General features: G+C 34.9%; 1 protein-coding gene across 1 annotated transcript in view; it reads left to right on the top strand.

Annotated features, from left to right (window-relative positions):
- The window catches only part of CNTNAP2 (contactin associated protein 2), a 1,138,684-nt gene that overhangs the window by 546,616 nt on the left and 570,733 nt on the right, over nt 1-21,335 (top strand). Inside the window, exon 9 of the mRNA XM_084507662.1 lies at nt 1,678-1,942. Coding sequence (XP_084363788.1) covers nt 1,678-1,942 — 265 coding nt within the window. The remainder of the gene's footprint in view (nt 1-1,677; nt 1,943-21,335) is intronic.

Genomic DNA, 21,335 nt, shown 5'->3' with positions numbered 1-21,335 from the left:
ATAAATCTGAGAGCTCAAGAAAGTCTTTATTTTTATTTAGTTAGTTGTGGCATGGCAATACTAAATAAGAAATGGAATCTGCCACATAGGTGGTATCATGCTATGACATAAATAAGGTGTTTTCATTCCTTTAAAAAGATATTTTTTAGGACATTGGTAAATAGGTACACAGTCTTGCTTCCTTATGACATTATCTAGCCCATTTCCAGTTGAAAACAAGTACTTATAAAAAAATTTACTTAGGACTTCCACCCACACATCTTAGAAAGTTACTGTCTGGCATCTAAATGCTCTAATTTCCCCCAAGGTGATTTTTCAGGTGCATTTATACACTATGAATAATAATAATAAAAAAGTTTGGCATGAAAGGAATGATAAGTAACAGAAAGTCAGTAAGCTGGAATTTAAAATATTTATGTGCTAACAATTATGTCTTACTCTGGCTGGGTCTGAACAGTGCTCAGATGAACCTTTTATCTAAATATCTAAATACCTCTGAAAATGTTGTTCAATCCTTAATAATTTTTAATGTTGAAATAAGTGGCAATGGAACTACTGCTCTGATCATCTGATACTGCATCAGACAAAATCTTTCCTTATCAAAATAAATTGAAATTACTAGAGTATAATTTTTCCACAGTGCATCAGAAAATTTAACCATAGAACAAGGTCCTCTTTGCCACATGGTAGAACAGTTCTTCAGTAGAGCAAGTCTTCCTGTTCTATTCATTGAAGCATTAAAATATCAGTTCTGGACAGAGATCTCCTTAGAGGAATATGGTTTAAAATAAGAGCTTTATATTGCTTATTATTTCTAAGGAAAAAATATGTCTATAATACAGCCTGCCATTGTGTTCTCTCATGAGAAATGACATCCGAACCAGAGTGAAAAATTTATGTCCATAACTCTGGTCTGTCTTACAGGTATGTTTTACAGCTTTTGTGATCAGTATACCTGACTGGATTTTTGTCAGTTTCCTTAAGAGTGAAATTTTATAGTGTGCAAAACTCAACTTCTTTTACAGAGAAAATGATTAATTGACCAAAAACATTAGGCATTGTTCATGATCAGGTACTCCAAATCATTCAACTTCATAAAATAAAGTATTAGCTTGTCTAGTATTATCCATCAGAAAACATAACAGAGAAGCTAGCTGTTCACAACGTATTATATGTCCTTCTTTTACAACCTCACACGTTGTGCTGATTTGACATGGTGATATAAGGGTATTTTGAAAACTCTATTTAATGAACTATTGCCATCTTATAGATTTCTTTGGTTACCATGAACAAGTTCAAGTTTCTCATGGATTGAACTGAGAATATTAATGTGTTCCTCTAAGCTTTATGTTACACTACAACTCTTCAGGGCAGAGACTGCCTCTTACTATGTATATGCACAGTGCAAAATATAATTAAGCCACTTCTTTGGCAGAAGCCTCTAGGCAAAACAGAAATGTCAACTACCACCTTATAATAATAACAATAATGATAATATTTTACACATTTTTACACATTTTTACATGGAGCTTACATTGACTACAGTAGTCTCTGGATTGAATGAAACCTAGAATACTTTTCTACCTAGAATACTAGGTTATACATAGAGGTAGCTATGAATTTAGTGGAATCTTAAAATTTTGCTTACGTTTTTGCTTTTTTGTCTGTTTTACTTAGGGAAATTTAAGTTTTTCTTGTGTGGAGCCACATACAGTGCCTGTCTTTTTCAATGCCACCAGTTACCTTGAGGTTCCTGGTCGCCCAAGCCAGGATCTGTTTTCAGTCAGTTTCCTTTTCCGAACCTGGAACCCCAATGGACTTCTTGTCTTCAGCAACTTTGCAGATGGCCTGGGCAATGTTGAAATTGACATTAACGAAGGCAAAGTCAGTGTTCACATCAATGTCACCCAAATCAAGAAGAACCGAATAGACATCTCATCAGGTAAGTGTGTTTTTTGTTGCTGTTTTTTTTTTTTTTTTTTTTTTTTAATTGATATAATTTTTGTTGGTGTTGTTTAAAAGAATATTGGAATTCAAAATTGGAAAAAATGCTTTACAAAATTTAAAATTGAAGCTGTAACAGCACATTTATTCATACTTAATCAGATCCTTTATTATGCATCTCAATGAGTAAAAAGTAGAAGAAGAAACCAGTTGTTAGATAAGAGACAAGTATTCTTATTCTGTGATTAAAACAAGAAGACATATCACTCCTTGACTATGAGGCAGTGTTGCTTCATACTTTCTTTTTTTTTCCATCAGTCTTTCAGTCTTCTCAGCAAAAATACGTGCTTTCAACAGGAGATGATATGATATCCCTGAGTGGAGAGTAGCCTAATAATATGGAAGCTCTCTATCCCTCAAAAAAAAAGCAAGTTGTTTTAACCACAGGGCTGGTGTGAAAAATACCATGACATTTTCTAAATATTCTGCAGAGTCATGCTGGAGAAGTAACAAAGCTTTCAGTACCTATCTAAGGAAGCTTTGGAAAAATACTGTGTAAAAGAATTAAAAATCATTAGGTTTGTTTCTGGAAGTTAAGGTGTGTGTTTGTTCCAGTTGGTAAGTCTTTTAAAAATACTTGATGCATCCCAGGGTCCTGAGTGAACTGGTTGATGTAGTTACCAATACACCCTCCATCACATTTGAAAATGTGTCATGGCAGTCAGGTGGACTCCCTGGTGACTGGAAAGGGAAATGTCACTCCAATTTTTAAAAATGGTAGAAAGGAAGATCCTAGGAACTACAGACTAAGCAACCTGTGCCTGGGAAAATCATCACAGAATCACAGAATCATCTAGGTTGGAAGAGACCTCCAAGATCACGGAGTCCAATCCCTGACCTAACACTAACAAGTCCACTATGGAACAGATCTTCTCTGAAGTCATGTTAAGACATATGTTAAGGTAGGGAGGTGAATTGAGACAGCCAACATGACTTCAGGAAGGGCAAATCATGCATGACCAATCTAGTATGGTCATCATCTGTCTTCTATGATGGTGTGACTACATCAGTGGACAAGGGAAAAGTAACTCATGTCATCTACGTAGACTTCTGTAAGGCCTTTGACGTGGTTCCATACAAGATCCTTGTCTCCAGATTGGAGAGAAGTGGATTTGAAGGGTAGACTATGCAGTGGCTAAGTAACTGGCTGGATGATCACATCCAGAGAGTTGCAGTTAATGGCAGAGGTCAGAGACGAATGGTGGCCCTCAGGGGTCTGTAGAGTGACCGCTTCTATTTAATGTTAAGTAATGATATAGACGATGGGATGGAGTGCATGAAAACTCCATGACAACATACACAAACTCAACAAGTTTGTGGATGACATGAAGCTGAGTGACGCAGACAGCACAACAGAAGGAAGGGATGCCATCCAGAGGCACCTAGACAGACTTGAGAAGTGGGCCTCTGTGAACTTCACGGAGTTCAACAAAGCCAAGTGCAAGATCCTGCATCTGAGCCTTGGCAATCCCAATCACAAATACAGGCTGGATGGTGAATGGATTGACAGCAGCTCTGAGGAGATGGACTTGGGGGTGTTGGTTGACAAGTAGGTCAACATGAGCTTTCAGTGTGCATTTGCAGCCCAGAAAGCTAACTGTATCCTGGGCTGCATCAAGACAATCATGGCCAGCAAGTTGAAGGAGGTGATTTTCCCCCTCTACTCTGCTGTCGTGAGACCTCATCAAGATTACTTCATCCAGGTCTGGGGCCATAGCACAAGAAAGACTTGAACCTCTTAAAGCAAGTCCAGTGAAGAGCCACAAAAATGATCAGAGGGCTGGGGCACCTTTCCTACTATGAATGCCTGAGAGAGATGTTTGGTTTATTTTAACCTGAAGAAGGCTCCGGTGGGACTTAAAGTGGGTTTATAAGAAAGAAAAGGATAAACTTTTTACAAGGGCTTGTATTGGCAGTAACAGTTTTATGTTATGTAATGTTATGTAATGGGTAACAGTTTTATGGGTAAAAGAGTAGATTTACATATATGGGTATTATATATTTATGGGTTTGTTGGTAACAGTGGGTAAATGGGTAGATTTATATTTGATATAAATAAGAAATTCTTCACTATGGGAATGGTGAGGCACTGGAAGAGGTTGCCCAGGGAAGCTTCGGATGCTCTCTCCTTGAAGTTGTTCAAGGTCAGGTTGATGTGGCTTTGGGCAGTGTGATTTAGTGAGAGATTTCCCTGCCCATGGCAGGGGGGTTGGATCTAGATGATCATTAAAGGTCTCTTCCAACTCAAAGCACTGTATGATTCTATGATTTTGCTAAATTGTACTTTCTATATATGGGCATTTCTGGATCAGCTATGGCCAGTATGATGTTTGCAATGTCATGTCCATTTGTTAGCAAAGTCATGACCTAATTATGAGTTGGAAAATACAAAGTTGATCGCAAATAGGTGTAGATATACACACACACATACACAAATTATTTGAAGCATTGTATATGTTAGCCTAGTTACTTAGCCAAAATTTTTCTTAATTCTATAGTGAAGGTATTTCAGTCTTCATTGATAGCATTCACTGCAATGAATGGCAATGTTTTTTATGTTTACCATCTGATTTACTGTGGAAAATATGTTATCTCTGTAGTCAGTAATATAAGCAGGGAGTTAAGGAAACGTAAAAAAACATATATATTCTAATGAGAAAAGGTTAAAAGGAGAGTAACAATTCATTTGGGAAGAAGTTTTCTCTTTTCACCCCATTAATGAAATACAGCTGAACATCGTAAGGTGAATTAAATTGTTTAAATATAGAAGTGAATAAAATTTGAATAGTAATAACAAGAAATCAGAATTCATCTGTTTTGTAAAATGAACATTTTAAATGAAAAATATATTAAATTTTCTTCCACCATTAGAATTTTCCTGAGTACAAAAATCAATACAGTAGCTTACAAGTTAGTGTTTCATTGCCTTGTTATATAATATTCATGAAAGAATTAAGTACTGCTTTGGTTATACTCTAGGGTCTTGAACAAGAATTTTGTTTTAAGGTGCTGGCATGTCATAGTTAGGAAAAACAGGTAATGCTGATATCAACAGTAGTTATCAGTTTCTGGATAACTTTCTGAAGTTATGCTTTGCAAAAAATGAATTTTATTTTCTTCTTTAATGATAGATACCATGCTTTTTTTTAATGCATTCAGTCACTTTTTTCAAGCCTCTGCCTAATCTCTATACGTCTGATTAAAGCATTTAATAATCTGTATTATGAACATTTCATTATATTCATACCATTTTCCATTAGTGTGTTGAAAAGAATGAGGGTGGTTATATTACAGCCTAGTACATATTATTTTTGCATTACCAGAAAAAAGCAATAGACTTTGTGTTGACCTGGCAAAGCAAAATTTCAGGATTTACTTGAGATAGCTGTAGTTCGTTTAACAACAGAAAAACAGATCAGTGTCTGATCCCTGGGTTTTAGCTAGGTGGTGACAATAAAAAACTTGTTAATAACTAATTATAACTTTTCGATAAATTTTGATAATGTATTGATAAAGTGTACATTTCTTTCCCCATAACAAAATTTTGATTATAACAGAATATTTTACTTTAATATGTAGTCTTCAGTTTTCAGTGCATATGAAAGAGACAAAGGTAAGTCTTGAAGACTTAATGTCTTCTGAACGGACTTCCTCCATGTAAACTTTCTTCATGTAAACTAAATGTTTAGTAAACACAGTATAGCTGTGATCAGGCAAATCTGTTGTACAATTTTCCTTTTTCTTACATTGGCCCTATTCAAACACTACCACCATTTGATTGCTTACAGATATTATAATAAACTGCTGTTACTAAGAGAAAAATCAGGCCCACTGGAAGCTGAAATAAAGAAGATTTAATTAGAAGAAATCATCTATTGACAGTGGAAAATTACACAAGTGAATTACTTAAAGCTTGTGTATAAATCAAGAGTTAAACATTCTATTGACTTTTCTATACAGAGTAAACTGTGATGAATATCTTCACAGTTTTGTATCTCCCAGTATAATAATAGGAGAGAAACAGTCAGGAGATTTATTTTTACTGCTCCATATAGTTTTGGAGCAAATTCTGCTTTTGGCATCATGGGCATACATTCAAGGAAACTTCCTGGAAATTGTTGGGTTTACCCAAGGGAGTGATGGCTGCACTGCTGGGCTAAGCATGTTAAAGAAATAAGTGTTACTGCTTTCTGGAAGAACTTTTTAAACACAGACTAATATAGTTTGCAATACCAAAGAATTCTGATTTTCCGCTGCAGTTCATAAAATCATTTCATTTTAGTATATGCCACCAGTTTACAGCCTACTCAAAAACTGTGATCTTTAAATTATAGGTATAATTTGTTGATGAAAATGTGTTTATTTATGAGCTTGTTAATGCTGATGTCTTCTTTCTTGAGCGCAGAAGAAATCAACAATTAGAAAATGTCAGACTCCCATGTCTCTTTTCCAAAAAACTAACCATATTTCTAAAAGTCACCTGCAAATGCTGTTCATTGCATAGTGAAGTCACAGTCTGTGTCCCAATTGCCTTCTTTCCTTCTGCCAAGTTATATCTACCTGTTTCAGAAACTTTATCCAAATTCTTTCCCAATTAAGCCAAAGTTTTCAACAAAACTTTCAACATGTGGAAAAATTGGTAACCCGCTAACAAAAATGAAGAATGCTGCTTTGGCTGAAGAAACAACAGTAGTAACATTCAAAATAGCAGTCCTGAGAAATGATCTAGTTGCTTCCTGACAGTCTTTGACAGCAAACCCTAAATTCCTGTTTTAGTATACAAAACAACTCCCGTGTCTCTGGAGAAAAGGCAAAGTTTTCATGCTGACAGGTAACAATAAATAATCTCTTAATTTAATCAAGCATATACCTTCTCGCTTGATGGCTTTTTGTAGACTGTTTCAAATCTAAAAAGAGATCTTTCAACTCTAAACATTGTCTGCTCAACTTAAGTAGAACAGGCTCTGTGAAAATCCTCTGGATTCTATCCCAAAGTACAACTCATAAGTCACTGAAAGGGAATATCTTCTTTTGCCCATAATACCTTAACAGAGAATTTTTCAGTTTCCAAAGTCTTCTGCCACTAAATTGAATTCATCTGCTTGTAGCTACTTTTTTCCTGTTCCAACTCTTCTACTTAACATCTTCTTTTGTATCACAGCTGCTGCTCAAGGCTGTCTTTAGTTCCTCTTCTCAACCATAAACTTATTAATACTTGGGCTATGAATATCCCCTTTTGTCATATTTATCCACATTAAATAAATAAGACTTCTCCCCATATAATCCTTTTGGGAAGCTTTCCACGCCTCTCTGCTAGGTCTCAAGTTATCTGAATTGCAGTTCATTTATATTTTAGACCTCAGGTTAAGATAACATCCTCAAGGTAACAACATGTTACTGTCTGACAGATCTAAAGTTGTACTCTTCCAGTGAAAATTCCCAGGGGAATTTATGTGGAAATGTGGGAATTTAGAAGTACTTTTGCCTCTATTTCTATATGAGGGTTTAAATAGAGAATGTGTATATACAGATCAAAAGTGCACTTCTGGTGGGAAGATAACATTTCCCATCATGTCGTTCCCATACAACTGATACTAGGTTATACACTGAATATTAGTAAGTAAAGGCTGTGATCAAGATGAGACACAAATTCTGTTCATGGAAGCTTGATGGCTTAGAAGAGTCTGAATATCCCTGTTGTTTGTTTGTTTGTTTTCTTCCCATACATGTCTCGTTTTGTCTCTCTATTTCTCTTTTATATATTTATTTTTTGTTAATGACTTTAAACAGTGAATGCAGCTACAGGAATATTGTGTTTATTTATTCATTTATTTATGGGTTGCAGAGAACTGAGAAACAGACATACTTGTAGGGTTCGTTATTCATAGTTTTCTTGTAGACTCTTTCTGCATCTCACTGTACCGAGATGCAGAAACCAGTCAGAGCAAGAAATAGAGTTCTCGACTGAAGGCTTTTTCTACTAAGAAAACTGATTAGTCAATGCTTTGATGAATTGTGTTTCAACAGACACTGATTTTCACTGGAGAGTTGCCCACCAAGCTATGCATTCTAAAATTTAGGTGGTACCATTTTTGGATACTTCACTGAGAAGTGTTATAGAAGTATATAACTGTTGGTTGCACTGGTACCTTAAAAGGATGGAAAAACCTGAGAAGAAAAGAAAGCAGACTATCTTAACAAGCTTCCTAAAAGTATACAGGAGTCTGAAGTTCAGTTTACTTATTTTGACCTCATTTTCCTCTGTGTTATAGAAGAGAGTTAGAAGGGACCTTTGCAGTCCACTCCGTAATTTAATACTGCAAGATGAAGTAAGGCCTTTGAGCAGTCACTATGTTGCACTGAATTTCATTCAGGAAGAGGTCTACTAGTCAATAGCTAAATGGGAATTTTAGCTTTCTAGTGTAAATTATGTCAGTGGAGGTGGACAGAACTATTTGGAAATTTACACTTCTGACTGGTTTTTAATTCAGTAAGTTTGACAGGAAACAAAATCAGTTTCTGTTTCTTTCCTTGTTCCCTTTGCTTACTCCATCCACATTAGTAGTTGTCAGGCAGGCTTGAGTCAAATCAGTGAAAATTTTCTTGTGACTTCAATCAAAGACTAGCCCCTTAGTTCTGAACACTACAGATCTGTCTAATATCATTGAATTACATAAAGCAGATGAGTTTTTACTTAAATGTGTGTTTTACTTTGTGTGTTTATTTTTGTTGAATAAAAACTAATGTGACTAGAAATCTCGCTGTGAAGGTTGGTTTAGTAAGCTAGGGTTGTTTAGTTAAAGCTAGCATTACTTCTTGGATCAGTAAGAAGGTACTGTGAGAAAGGACATGACAAAATACACTTTTTTGTGTGTGTGTTTGAAGGTCTTTCAGGACTTACATGTGTTGATTAAGTTAATTGAGTTTTTTTCTGCTATTATTTTCCTTTTAGTGGAGTAATAGTTAAACAAAATGATACAATAGAGACAAGAGCTGTAAATGTATTTGTTGTGCTTGTGCACATCCTGACCTGACAGAAGTATCCCAAGGGCACCATGGAGTATTCATATAATATAAAGAAAGATTAAAGGAATGTTTTCTACTATGTAAATTACTGGATATCAGAAATGTTATGTTCTTTCCCCCAATTTAGTAGTTTACCAGCTCTCCCTCCTCTTCCATAAAAACAGCACTTTAAGAAAGCCCATTTCTGGCACTCATATACCTATGCTGAACATTGGTTTTCATAGGTGACAGTAACCTTGCAACAATGTCAGCCAATTCTTTCAGCACTGACATGAATAACATTCAGCACCTTATGTTATTTCAGCTTATGTTTCTAATTTCATGAAAGACCATTTTTCTGTTAATGACAGGATGAGATGGTTCCTGTACACTTTTTCTTGGATGTTAATGTTACTTAAAAAAATGTGTTTAGACTTTGTATTATATTAGGACTTTAGTCCACCTTGTTGTAGCAGATTACTGGACTAGTGAGAAAATGTAGCAATACTATATGAACTTTACTTTTTACTTCACCGTTATTTCAGAGAGAAAGCAGTTGGCTAAATACATCTTGTGACAACCTGACATATGATTAATCATCTATAATAGCTTAAATACTTTTATTTGCTGGCACAATTGTAGTTGCTTTTCTTGTTGCCTTTACTTACTGCATCCACATCAATAACCGTGTTGGACAAACTGGCCATGAGAACAAAGATCATTCTCTGTTCCTGATTACAAGACAACATAGACACAGCCTGTGGTGTTTCAGAAACAAAAAACACAGAGTCAATATTGTATTTATAGACTTGAAGTTTACCTACAGTAGTAGAAGCAAAAGAGTAGTTAACGAGTTTGGAAAAGTGGCCTACTACTACACAGTATTTGTTGTTTCAGAAGGGAGCTTTAGTGGGTGCAAAAACCTGCCGGAACAAGAAAACAATTTTTTTTAGGAATTAGAAAATAAATAAATACTGGAGACACAGTTATATAGTTTCCACTTATTAGATAACACTTTTATTGCCTTTACATGTGAAAATACGTTAAAGGACAGGCTGGGAAATCAAGGGTCCTGAACCATGGTATGTACTTTATTGTTGGTTACATGTACTATGTTATATCATTTTTAAAAATAATAACAACGGCATCAAAACTTCAAACTGGGGAGACACAACAATGCGCAGAACCACTGTCAATTATTTTTTTAAGTAAAATAAAACTCCCAGTGCTACTTTTTAACCTTCTCCAAAAGCAAGAAAAAAATATAGGTTTTATTTTATTGTAAGGTGGGTATTTTCAGCATTTGTACTTGTAATAAAAACAGAAATGTTCTTTCTAGTGGAAATGCCCTTGAAACTTATTTGAGTTTGCATGGAATTTTACAATTTTGAAACATCTAATCTTATTTATATCTAATCTTTAGGTATATGTACCACAATGCCACTAAGGAATTAGAGAAAAAATAAAAAATTATTATTATTATTATTATTATTATTATTATTATTATTATTTGGTAGGGAGGAGAACATGGAACAGGCATGGAACTTCAATTTATGTCCTGGAAACTGACTCTCAATATCTTCTTTTTCATTGCTATTCAGCAACTTGAGCAAATAGATTATTATCTGTGACAGGTTTCTGGCAGTCCCTCTTGGTTTGACAGTGGGTTTTTTTTGAGAGAAGAAAGAGTCACTTTTGTATATAGTGAAAGGAAGAGTTGTCAAGCATACATACATATTTTATGCTGCATAAAATTTAAGTGCTAGAGAAAAGATTCTGTTTTCAGTTAGGCCATTTAAAATTCACAGTGCTTCTACTGACCTCCAGGTTTATATCAATGACACAGGATGGTGTCTAGCCCAAAGGCTGAATTTAATTTTTTTTTTCATGGGCAAGACAGCTCTCGTAAAACAGCTTAGCAGTAACCGGTTTTTGGTTTTTGTTTTTTTGTTTTTTTTTTTTTTGGTTAATAAGTTATGTGTTTTATTATTTTGACATTTTCTACTGACATTGACAGAATTAAAAGCAATTTCTATGAGTGTGCTTCCTTGAAACGGTATCATGTATAGTCTTCACGGTCTAGTTGTTGGTTTTTCTTCTGAATAGTTCACAGGAGCTGCAGAAATCCTTGGGTCACAGTACACAAGGTGGGGGGGAGAATCTGGTTGTATGTTGAAAAATATTGAAAAATATTGTGAGTCCCTTCGGGCATTTTTTGCACATTGCTTCTTTTCATTTTCAAATGGTGCTGAAGCAGCAGCACATGAGCACTGAGGTGAAACAGAGCAACCAAAGTCCTTTGGATTCTGTAAACTGAATGGCAGAAGACATTGCCTTTGGAAAGCTTGCTCATTAAGTTTACGTATTTGAGTGGGGAAAAATAAAATAAAAGATACACTCTTAATTGCCTTGCTGAGGAGCAGTGACTATAAAATACATAGTTTATTTTAATACGAACGGGGATTTTATGGAAGTTTTTCACTGAAGAAAAATATTGAAAATTCTACACATCTACTTTATAGAATATTTGCTTAGTAGAGAAAAAACATGTTCAGAGGCATGACTTCCTCTGTATCTTTTATGTGAAATACATTTTATATACAATACTTGAAGTCTCCATTCTTTTAAAATGCAAAAATGACTTTGGTTTTATTGTTACATATTTAAAATAGTGGAATGTCATAATATAAGCTCTCATAAATGATGATTTAATTCATTAATCTTTTGTAGTTCTCTTAACAGTTCTTCTTATGCATATTGCGTAGTTACATTAACACATATATTAAAATCAACTGCCAAGTGGAATCGTCTTTACCACAGAACAAGCACACAGATTTCCACCAAACAAAACAGCCTTTTTAACATTCTGATGTTGGTACTTAGGCAATTACCTTTTCAAACACTTACAGCAAATGCCATGTCTCTGGGATCTGGAATTTGCAACACAAGGCAGATATTACTGATAGCACTAGATCTAGGACAGAATAATGTGGTACTGAGGCATATTTAGGAGACTAAGCCTGTTTCTCTAGTATTAGCAGCAAGTGATATCTCTGATCAAATTTACTTTGTGGTAAAGCTTTCCTGTATATTATACAGAAAATCTGGTCTCGGGAGGATGACCTACATGTATTGAAGCATTACAAAGACACAGAACTAGGCAGAGTACAGCCCTTCCTTCTTTGCCTTCAATTGGTGCCTGTTAAACAAATATTTAGTTTTGCAATATTAATATACTGTGTAAATACATTTATGTATTTATGTAAAATACTTAAAACTTAAAAATATATATTTGAAATGTCCTAAATTCAATCTTTTCTTAACACTTTCTGCTTTGTTTTGTAGTAGATCAGCACATTTAAAAACAAAAACAGAAATCATTTTTATTGAGTGCTTTTACACCTCACACAAATTTACACTGATTGTGATTTTCAAACAGCCAGTTAATAATTATTTCAAGTCTTTGAGATGAAGTCTTGTCTCAGAAGAAGTTCATGGGCCTTTGCTTTACTTCAGTGAGTGGCAATAATGTTTTGTTCAGAACTATAGCTGTGTTTCCACCAATAGTTTGAACGATAATCTTTTTGCTACAGTGAAATGTAGTCTATTGCTTGTATCCACACTTAAGTCAAAGTGTTGTTCTACTCTTACTATAGATGTTGCAATTGGAAGTTACAATTACAAAAATAAGGGGCTTTGTTATGGTTTCAGTTGAAGGTGCCTGAGATACTGAAAAAAAAAAAATGCATATGAGATGCTTACTTTTCTACATTATGACTAGAAAGGCGTAAAACATTATGATACAATAAGCATTCACTAATTCTCTTTCTTACAGTGGAGAGATAGATAAGATAGAGAGATAGAGTGTTGAACTTTCCCTGTATAGTTCAAAAGAAATATCAAATAAAGCAATGGCATAACATGTCAGGGCTCCCTGATATCCAGTCTTAACTCTTTCCTCACAAACAGCAGGGCATATTGATAAGGTATTAATAAAGAATTATATATGTGTAATATAATACAATATATCTCATCAAATTTATATGTAATCTTCTTAGAAGACTGCTCAAGATACACAGGGCCACATAAAATAATGTTATTTAAAATAATAATTAAAAAATCCTCAAAAATTTGAGAGCAGAGCTAGAGAATGCTGTTTTGCTAACAGACCACTTAAAAGCAAACAAAAACAATAAATTGCTGAACCATTTTATCTTCCTTTGGCAAGATAACATTGGGTTATTTCTGTTGAACAAACTTAGAGCACAAAGAATGTACTTACTTCTGCTTGTACCTATTTCTTTCTTGCTTTGATCAGTGTAGTACAAACTTTGCTTTTCAGCTTTTGTTTGTAGTAAAATGCTTTCAAGTCTGTGAGTTTTAGTACATGATTCTTTTATTTCTGATCTCTCCTAATGTAGGCCTTTTGGTCTTGGACCCTTTGTCTTTAGCTGCTTAAATGTGGATTTTTACAACTCAATTTTTGACTGGAAATAATGTTAATATTACTACTAATATTACTACTACTAACTAATATTACTACTTATAATAAATAGTTATGTTACTAGAAGCATGTCCCATATGCCAGTCAGTCACATCTGAATTTTGAGTGCTGTTACTTAGGACCCTGTGATCAGTGTTATAAGTCTCCTTAAGGCTATTCTGTAATTAGTACAAGGTTTTGGCTTTTAAATAATAATATTTAAAAAATTAAATTAAATTAAAAGTGTAAAGTGCATAAACAAATATCAGAAGTATGACCATCTCAGAAGGAAGATCATCTCAGACAATGCAACAGAAGCTCTAAAGCTGAACACAATATATATTTTTTGTTTGTTTGCTTACTTGTTTGTTTGCTTGTAGAATGAGTGAGCATCATTTTTATCCTTTTTGTTTTCTGAAAGCTTCTTTAGGTATTTTCAGCTTCAGGTCTCCGAGGGCATTCCCATGACAGTGAATCAGAGACACTGGATGTCTCTGCTAATGAGAGCTAATATTTTTTTCTGTAAGTAGTGAGCTATTTAACAATCATGTGATAGGGGAATGCAGCAAGTCAATAGAAAACATTTTTTATTTTTTTATTTTTTTTTCCTGAGCAGAGTGTGTTCCCAGAATTGTTAAGGTCTTTCTTTGTGTCACTGAAGCTCCATGAATCTGTGTGAGATTGGTTAGAAAAATGTTGTATGAAAGAAAGAACAATTAGATGTAACTGTACACTGAGGCAGATTGAGGCTGAGAGAGGAATTAATTGTAGATAAATGATAAATAAAGGTTATGGCAAATAAGCTGTTCATATGTAGATAAATAAATACCAATACTTCGTTTGTTATGTGTCTCTTATTGCTAGCTCAACAGAAAGCTAGAATATAATGTGGTTTGTTAACTGAGCTGTATTCACTTATTTATCAATCACTTCAACTTCCTTAGAATTTTTTTCACATAGGGTGCTAAATTCCTGTTTCTATGGAAATGGTCTGAGGTCCAATACCTTACATTATGTTCTCAAAAAAAAATTCAGCACCAATATTATATATAAAAGTACAAGAAGACAAAGAAATTACACAGTACTAGCTAAATACTAGTAGGTTTAATTTGTTGTTTCTTTGTGTTATGTTTTGTTTTGTTTTGTTTTTTAAAAAGATAAATTAAACAAGTAGCTCTGTAGTTTGTTTCCTAAAGTAAATTCAGCTTTCACAGAGCTTTTCTAAACAGCCATGATTTTAGAAAACTCATCCACTTCTAATGGGGGAAAGAAAATCCAACAAGCTTGAAAGAATTCTGTAATGTTTCAGAAATCTGTTTTAAATGATAAACAGAAAAAAACATTAAGTGCAATTCAGTAGTAATGTTACTTTTATGTTCATATCACTTTGGTTGGCTTTCTCATATCATATTTTATAGGCACAAGAGAAATATTTTATTTCATTTAAATAGATATGAAAGCACATTCAGTTATGTCAACCAAATCTTGCTAAGAAGAATTATGGAATAATATTTGGAATATATGGAATATATTTGGAATTATATATGTGGAATATATATTTGGAATTACATATATATAATATATGGAATTAATATTAGTTTGTTTGTGGAATTCATTATGGTTTTGATTTGGTTTGGCTTCAAAAAATAGATATGTATTGTCATTAAACTGATGAGCAAACTAATGGTGTAAAATTTAAGAATGAACTCTTATTTTAAAATTAATTAGTGTTCTAAATTTTCTGGTTATCATCGACATCCTTACAACAGAGCTAAATAGAATCAAGCTGAAGTTCAGTTTGGATCAAAGCTTCCAGCTCAAATCTGTTTTTGTCATTTGGAAGTTTTAACAGGCATGTGGGTACCCACAATCCTAAGACAAACATGAAATGTTTGGAACTTAAAGTTCAAATTAAGCTGAACCTCTAAACTACCAAATAGATATAAAAAAAAAAATAATGAAATAAAACATTTTTTTGTCCATTATCTTTGGTGATTAATACATCTAGGCATGCAGAAATCTGAAGTAACAATGTGGTCTAGTCTCCACTCGTAACCAGCATAATCACATAGGAAACATGATATTATGTTATTATGAGTTATTGAGCACCCTTGTAGCTGCCAAATACACTCATCTCACACTGAAAACAGCAGAATTTGAAAGCCTTTTGTACAATGCAGAGCACAGCCTGGAAAGAACGTGATGCTGCCACATCCAGTACTGAAATCAGAGTCTCAGGCCAACTTAAATTCGATAAAAATTTGAGTCTGATAGCTTCTGAGAAGGGCATTGCAATATAACTTGTTTTTCTTAACACATTTTTTTTAAAGTTACTCTGTGCATTATCTAAGTGCAGCAGCAAGTGGTGCAAAAATATATAAGGTCCATTCCCCTTACCATGCATTACAGTTCACACCATGTCAATAATGCTTGTCTGATGCTTGTCACTACTGCCAGGACTCACTGCCTGCCTCTGTAAATTCTGTTTTCAGTTTGTTGCATATTCATTTAATTGAAAGGGAGTGGGGGTGGGAGGGTAGGGGGGAGTTGAGAGAGCAGGGGTCAGAAGCAGGGGGAACAGGAGTCAGAAAGCCCTTCTTCAGTATGTCATCAGTTATCAATTGATCCTTTAGGACTTAACCTGTCAACTTAAATTTTCATTTCATAGAGGGAACTCTTTAGTTTGAAATCTCTGCATTGCAAAGAGCTGGTTGATGATATAAAATTTGAATATGATCTACAATTTGATACTAAATATAATTTAATTGTTTTTAATATGGAAATTAAGTTAGAGTGGAAATACTGCTACCTCAAAAAGGAATATAGCATGTATTTTTTTTTCTCCATGTGAATTAGCAAATAGAAAGGGGTTTGTATCTGTAGAATACAATTTATGTGCTATGACTAGGTGAGTCTTAAAAATGGTACTGCAATCATGCAACAAAAACAAAAGCTCTTATTCATTTCAAATTAAATATGAGCTCAAAATACTGTGTTGTGCCATCTAGTGTGTTACAGAGTCATTAACCTAATTAAATTTTGGTATCAGATTTTCTGCTCCAAATAGGGCTTTTTAAGAAGGGTCCTCACTGTACCAGGTAGGTCTCTGATAGGGAAGATCTAATAGGGTTCTGCCACTTGCACTCTTGAGAGACTGCTTGGCTGACTACAAGGAAATGCCAGCTGTTGCTCATTCTCATGTACCATCCCACACACTACTCTGAAAGGCAAAGAGAACAATATTTTAGAAACTGCACAAAAAGAATTAATTGGCACTAAATTGTGAAACCTTCAAGAGCCATTGAAGAAATTATGCCATGGAGAAACATCTTAAAACAAAAACAAACAAACAAACAAACCCTCCTAGCTCCTATAGAAATGATATCTCTTTTGTTGAAAAGTAAGATTTCTGCAATTCTCACACATCTAAAAAAATTCCAGTCTTTTTAAGCACTCTTAAAAGATAAGTATCCATGAGGGTACCTACACGAAGTCCTTATTTTCTCTATTGCACTTTAAAATCAATGGACAATGCAATTCTTCACAATTCTCATTGATTGATGCCAAAGCAAGCAGAGTCCTTGGGACTAAACATTAAGAACTTTTCTTAATGCTGTTCTTTGTCATTTAAGAAATTCTTAACACAAGAAATGGAAGAGTTGTAGCTCTATGGATAGCTAAAAGGAATATGATCAGTCTTTACCTCTTTCTCTTCCTCCCCTTCTTTGAGCACAGGAAGAAACAAACAGAAAAAAAAGAGATGTGGGTATTTTACTCCTTTATGGTCAGTTAACTGTAACTTCAAAAAAAATCTGCACTATTAAAATTACCATAGGAATAATCCACAATGCACTGTCCTATATGGAAGAGGGACACAGTTCTGGTAAAGCACTCAGAACATCCTTCTATATTTCAGCATTCTTTAAATGTCTTAGGCTGTTGAAGAACGTTAAAAAGATATGCTGATTGAGAGTTTGTTCTGTGCTTGTTTTTTTTTTTTTTTTCTTAAGAATGAACTTAATCCAATTTTAATGTTGCAAACTCAAGCATTCAGACGTTGTTTTCTCATGAAAATATGCTGAGCAACATTTCTTGTTCTATGCCACTTTAGTCAGTCCTAAAATGATTTTCAGAATAGTAACTGTGGAAAATTCCACATACACTATGCATAACATCACCAAATTTCATATATTTGCTTTATATGTCTCCTCACACAGATAGTATATCTTTGAGATTCTACTGGTTTGTCTTTCCAGAACCAAATTATTAATATGAATAAATAAATTAAACACACAGGTTCAACATTTTGAAAAATAATCCTAAGAGAATTCTTAATTTGTTTTTCATAACCTGATAATTGTTATATTGGATTGTGTTATAATTAACCAATTCATCAAAAAGCACTAATATTATCAAACACTTCTTACTTTGTCATGCAAGCTCTTGCAGTGTACAAGCATGCAGACAGATAGGAAATATATCAATTGAAAACCTGTCCTATGAATGTGATTTTTTAAGAGACTTTTCAGATAATGGTCTTCAACAGAGTATTTACTCTTTAGTATCTTTTTCCATATTTGTACTTCATCCATCACCTGAAGCCTGACATAGTGCCACTCTTCTGAGTCATTCTGACAACAAATTATGAAAACCCCAATCATTACTTAAGCAAAGCGTATGTAGAAGGTGAGGTAAGATGATAAAAGCCAAATTAAAGTCCAATAAATGAGATAATAATTTAGATCTCTCTAACTTGGGTGGTGAAGGTAGCAGAGAACTTTATCCACCAGTTGGTAACACTTTAGGCTCAGTACTCCTGATGCCTATGTGACATATAGATTACATAGATTCTCAGATTTTTTACAAAGGTGGGAGGAAGGAAAAGTCCTGGGATTTTTAGGTACAAAGATTATGAATCTAAAGGCTTTAGCAGAATATATTATCCAGCAACAAAACTTTGCATCTGGAGCTGAGTGTCCTTAAAACAAAATTGCAGGAGTAGCACAAAATAAGAAGTTTTAAAATATTATGTGCCCAATCCTTGCACATTGTGATACTGCCTTTGAAGTTAAAACTGTTGTATTTTAACTCTTCTAACTTCCTTTTGCTTTTGGTTTCTCAGAATTAAAATGTATTATGATGATTTCTTCAGTGCATTTTATTCTAATGGTAACTAAGATAGTCCTGTAATCACTTTTATCCAGGAACTGTGTCTGTCTGTAAAGTCTAAGATACATTAAGATGTGATAAAATCAAAAGAGGCTGGTGGCACAAATTTTCTGTCTTTTGTGAGGGCTGGGAGGAATATGCACTACCTGTGTCTCTTGCTAAGTTCCCAGAGAAATAAGCCTTTTCTACTGCTGGTTTCTTATTCTTCAAAAGGCAAAGTAAGTGAGAAGAAACAGAAAGCATGAAGAGAATGAAGATCAGACTGTGGGTTTCAGAGGCCAGATGATTTACCCAGACATTTCCAGCATTCTGTGAGAGCCATATATTACAGACTGGCAGTATTAGGTGGGAGTTCCTCTTTGGAGTGTAAAGTTGAAAGAAAGCTTATTTTCATCATCAGCAGGGAGCAGGATTAAAAGATGTGTAGATGGAAGGTGGTGCAGGAAGGTGGAATAAAGAGAAAGAGAGGATTTTTTTATAAGGAACACTAAAGATGTGTGTTCCTACAACTAGGCTCAGAGTTGGCTGAGGGGTAGAGAGATGCCACTGCTTATGTCCTCTCTGGGGATAGATCAGTGGGTGGTAAAAAATTACATCGTGCATCACTTCCTTTATGTTTTCTCTCCCCTCCTCCTCCTTCTTTTCCACCTCCTTCTTCTCCTCCTCCTCATCATTTTTCTGTCTTTTTAAACTGCCTTTATCTCAACTCAAGAGTTTTTACCCTTTACCCTTTTTTCTTATTTTGTCCCCTATCCCATGGTGGGGCAGGGAGTGAGTGAACAGCTGCGCAGAACGTAGTGATTTAAATTAGAGGTTAGGAGGAAATTCTTCACTCAGAGGGTGGTGAGGAAAGAGGCGCAGCAGAGTTGAGATTAAAGCAATCAGCATTATGACAAGTGACTATTAAGCAGGTCTAATACTTACACAAATTTTAGTTTAACACACTGTGGTCAGATCTGCCGTTATCTCAACCTTTCGGGCCCCACGTTGGGCGCCAAAAAGACTGTCGTGGTTTAACCCGGCTGGCAGCTAAATACCACGCAGCCGTTCGCTCACCCTCCCCCCTCCCTCTCTGGGACGGGGGAGAGAAATGGAAAGTGAAGCCCGTGAGTTGAGATAAAGACAGTTTAATAAGACAGGAAAATAATAATAACAAAATAATAATAACAATAATAACAATAATGTTACAATGGTGATAATAGGGAAATAATAATAATATGTACAAACAAGTGATGCACAATACAATTGCTCACCACCCGCTGACCGATGCCCAGCCTAACCCCGAGCAGTCCGGCCCCCTCCCCCCGGCTAGCCACCCCTATATATTGTTTAGCATGACGTCAGATGGTATGGAATACCCCTTTGGCTAGTTTGGGTCACCTGTCCTGGGTCTGTCCCCTCCCAGCTCTTACTGCACCCCCAGCCTGCCTGTTGGCAGGACAGAGCAAAAGTCTGAGGTGTCCTTGGCTTGGTATAAGCACTGCTCTGCAACAATTAAAACATCGGGGTGTTATCAGCACTCTTCTCATCCTAAGCCAAAACACAGCATTCCACCAGCTACTAGGAAGAAAATTAATTCTGTTTTAACTGAAACCAGGACACACTGGAACAGGTTGCCCAGAGGAGCTGTGGATGACCAATCCCTGGAGGTGTTCAAGGCCAGGTTAGATGAGGCCCTGGGCAACCTGGTCTAGTGGGTGGCATCTCTGCCCATGGTAGAGGGGTTGGAACTAGATGATCTTTAAGGTCCTTTCCAATCCAACAACAAAACCAGTTATGGGAACTAAGAGAGAAGATGGTCTGCACAATATGAATGTATATACTAATTTAACCTAAAATAACATGGGCTGTTTCACAAGCACAATTAATGTTAGAAGAGAAATATGAATGTTTTCTGAAAACATTTCATAGTGCAGTTGTCAGGGAGGTATAATAGCTTTTTAATCAAAAGCTTAATTAATGGCATAGTAAAAAGTGGATATAAACTAGTCATGAATTACTTCAGACTGTAATTCAGAAGAAGGCATTTAACAAGTAGAACAATAATATTCCAGTGCACACAGACAGTAACAGCAAGAGGTAATCCCACTTAGCCCTGAAAAGTTAAAAATGTACACTGCTTCAGAACAACTTCATAGCTACAACATGAACAAAATGATGTTGGTTCTTAGCATCCTTTTTCTTCTTAGAAAACTCATCTTGCAGTGTAGCTGTTTTGATTGATTTGGTTTATTTCTACAATTCAGAACTCAGAGGTAAATTCTGACAAATTAGTCAACTTGTTTGAAGTATGGTAGCCTCTGATGATTTCACTAATGATTTTTGCTTCTGGAGGAAAAAAGAAAAAACAGTCTACTACAATTATTTAAGCACATCTTCCCAGTGATAATACTATTGCCAGCTCAGTAAGCAATACACCACTACATACTCTCCAGAGACCTTTTCACTAGATTTAAATATCTTGCCAGGTTTGATAGGGTTGACTATTTTTGAGACAGATTTTCCATCCCTTGCCCAAATTCTTTTATCTCCTTTACTGAATGTAGTTAACAAGCTCCTAAAATATGAACATTCATTGATCTTTTGTGACATATTGTATATTTTTGCTTCTGTGTGCTGTTGGGTCATTAAATCCATAATTTTATCTACTCCATCTATTATTTTTTTTACTATT

Source organism: Aythya ferina (assembly GCF_964211825.1).
Source record: "Aythya ferina genome assembly, chromosome: 2".
Lineage (NCBI taxonomy): Eukaryota > Metazoa > Chordata > Aves > Anseriformes > Anatidae > Aythya > Aythya ferina.
The sequence above is the reverse complement of the archived record's forward strand: the minus strand, read 5'-3'. Positions and strand labels throughout refer to the sequence as shown.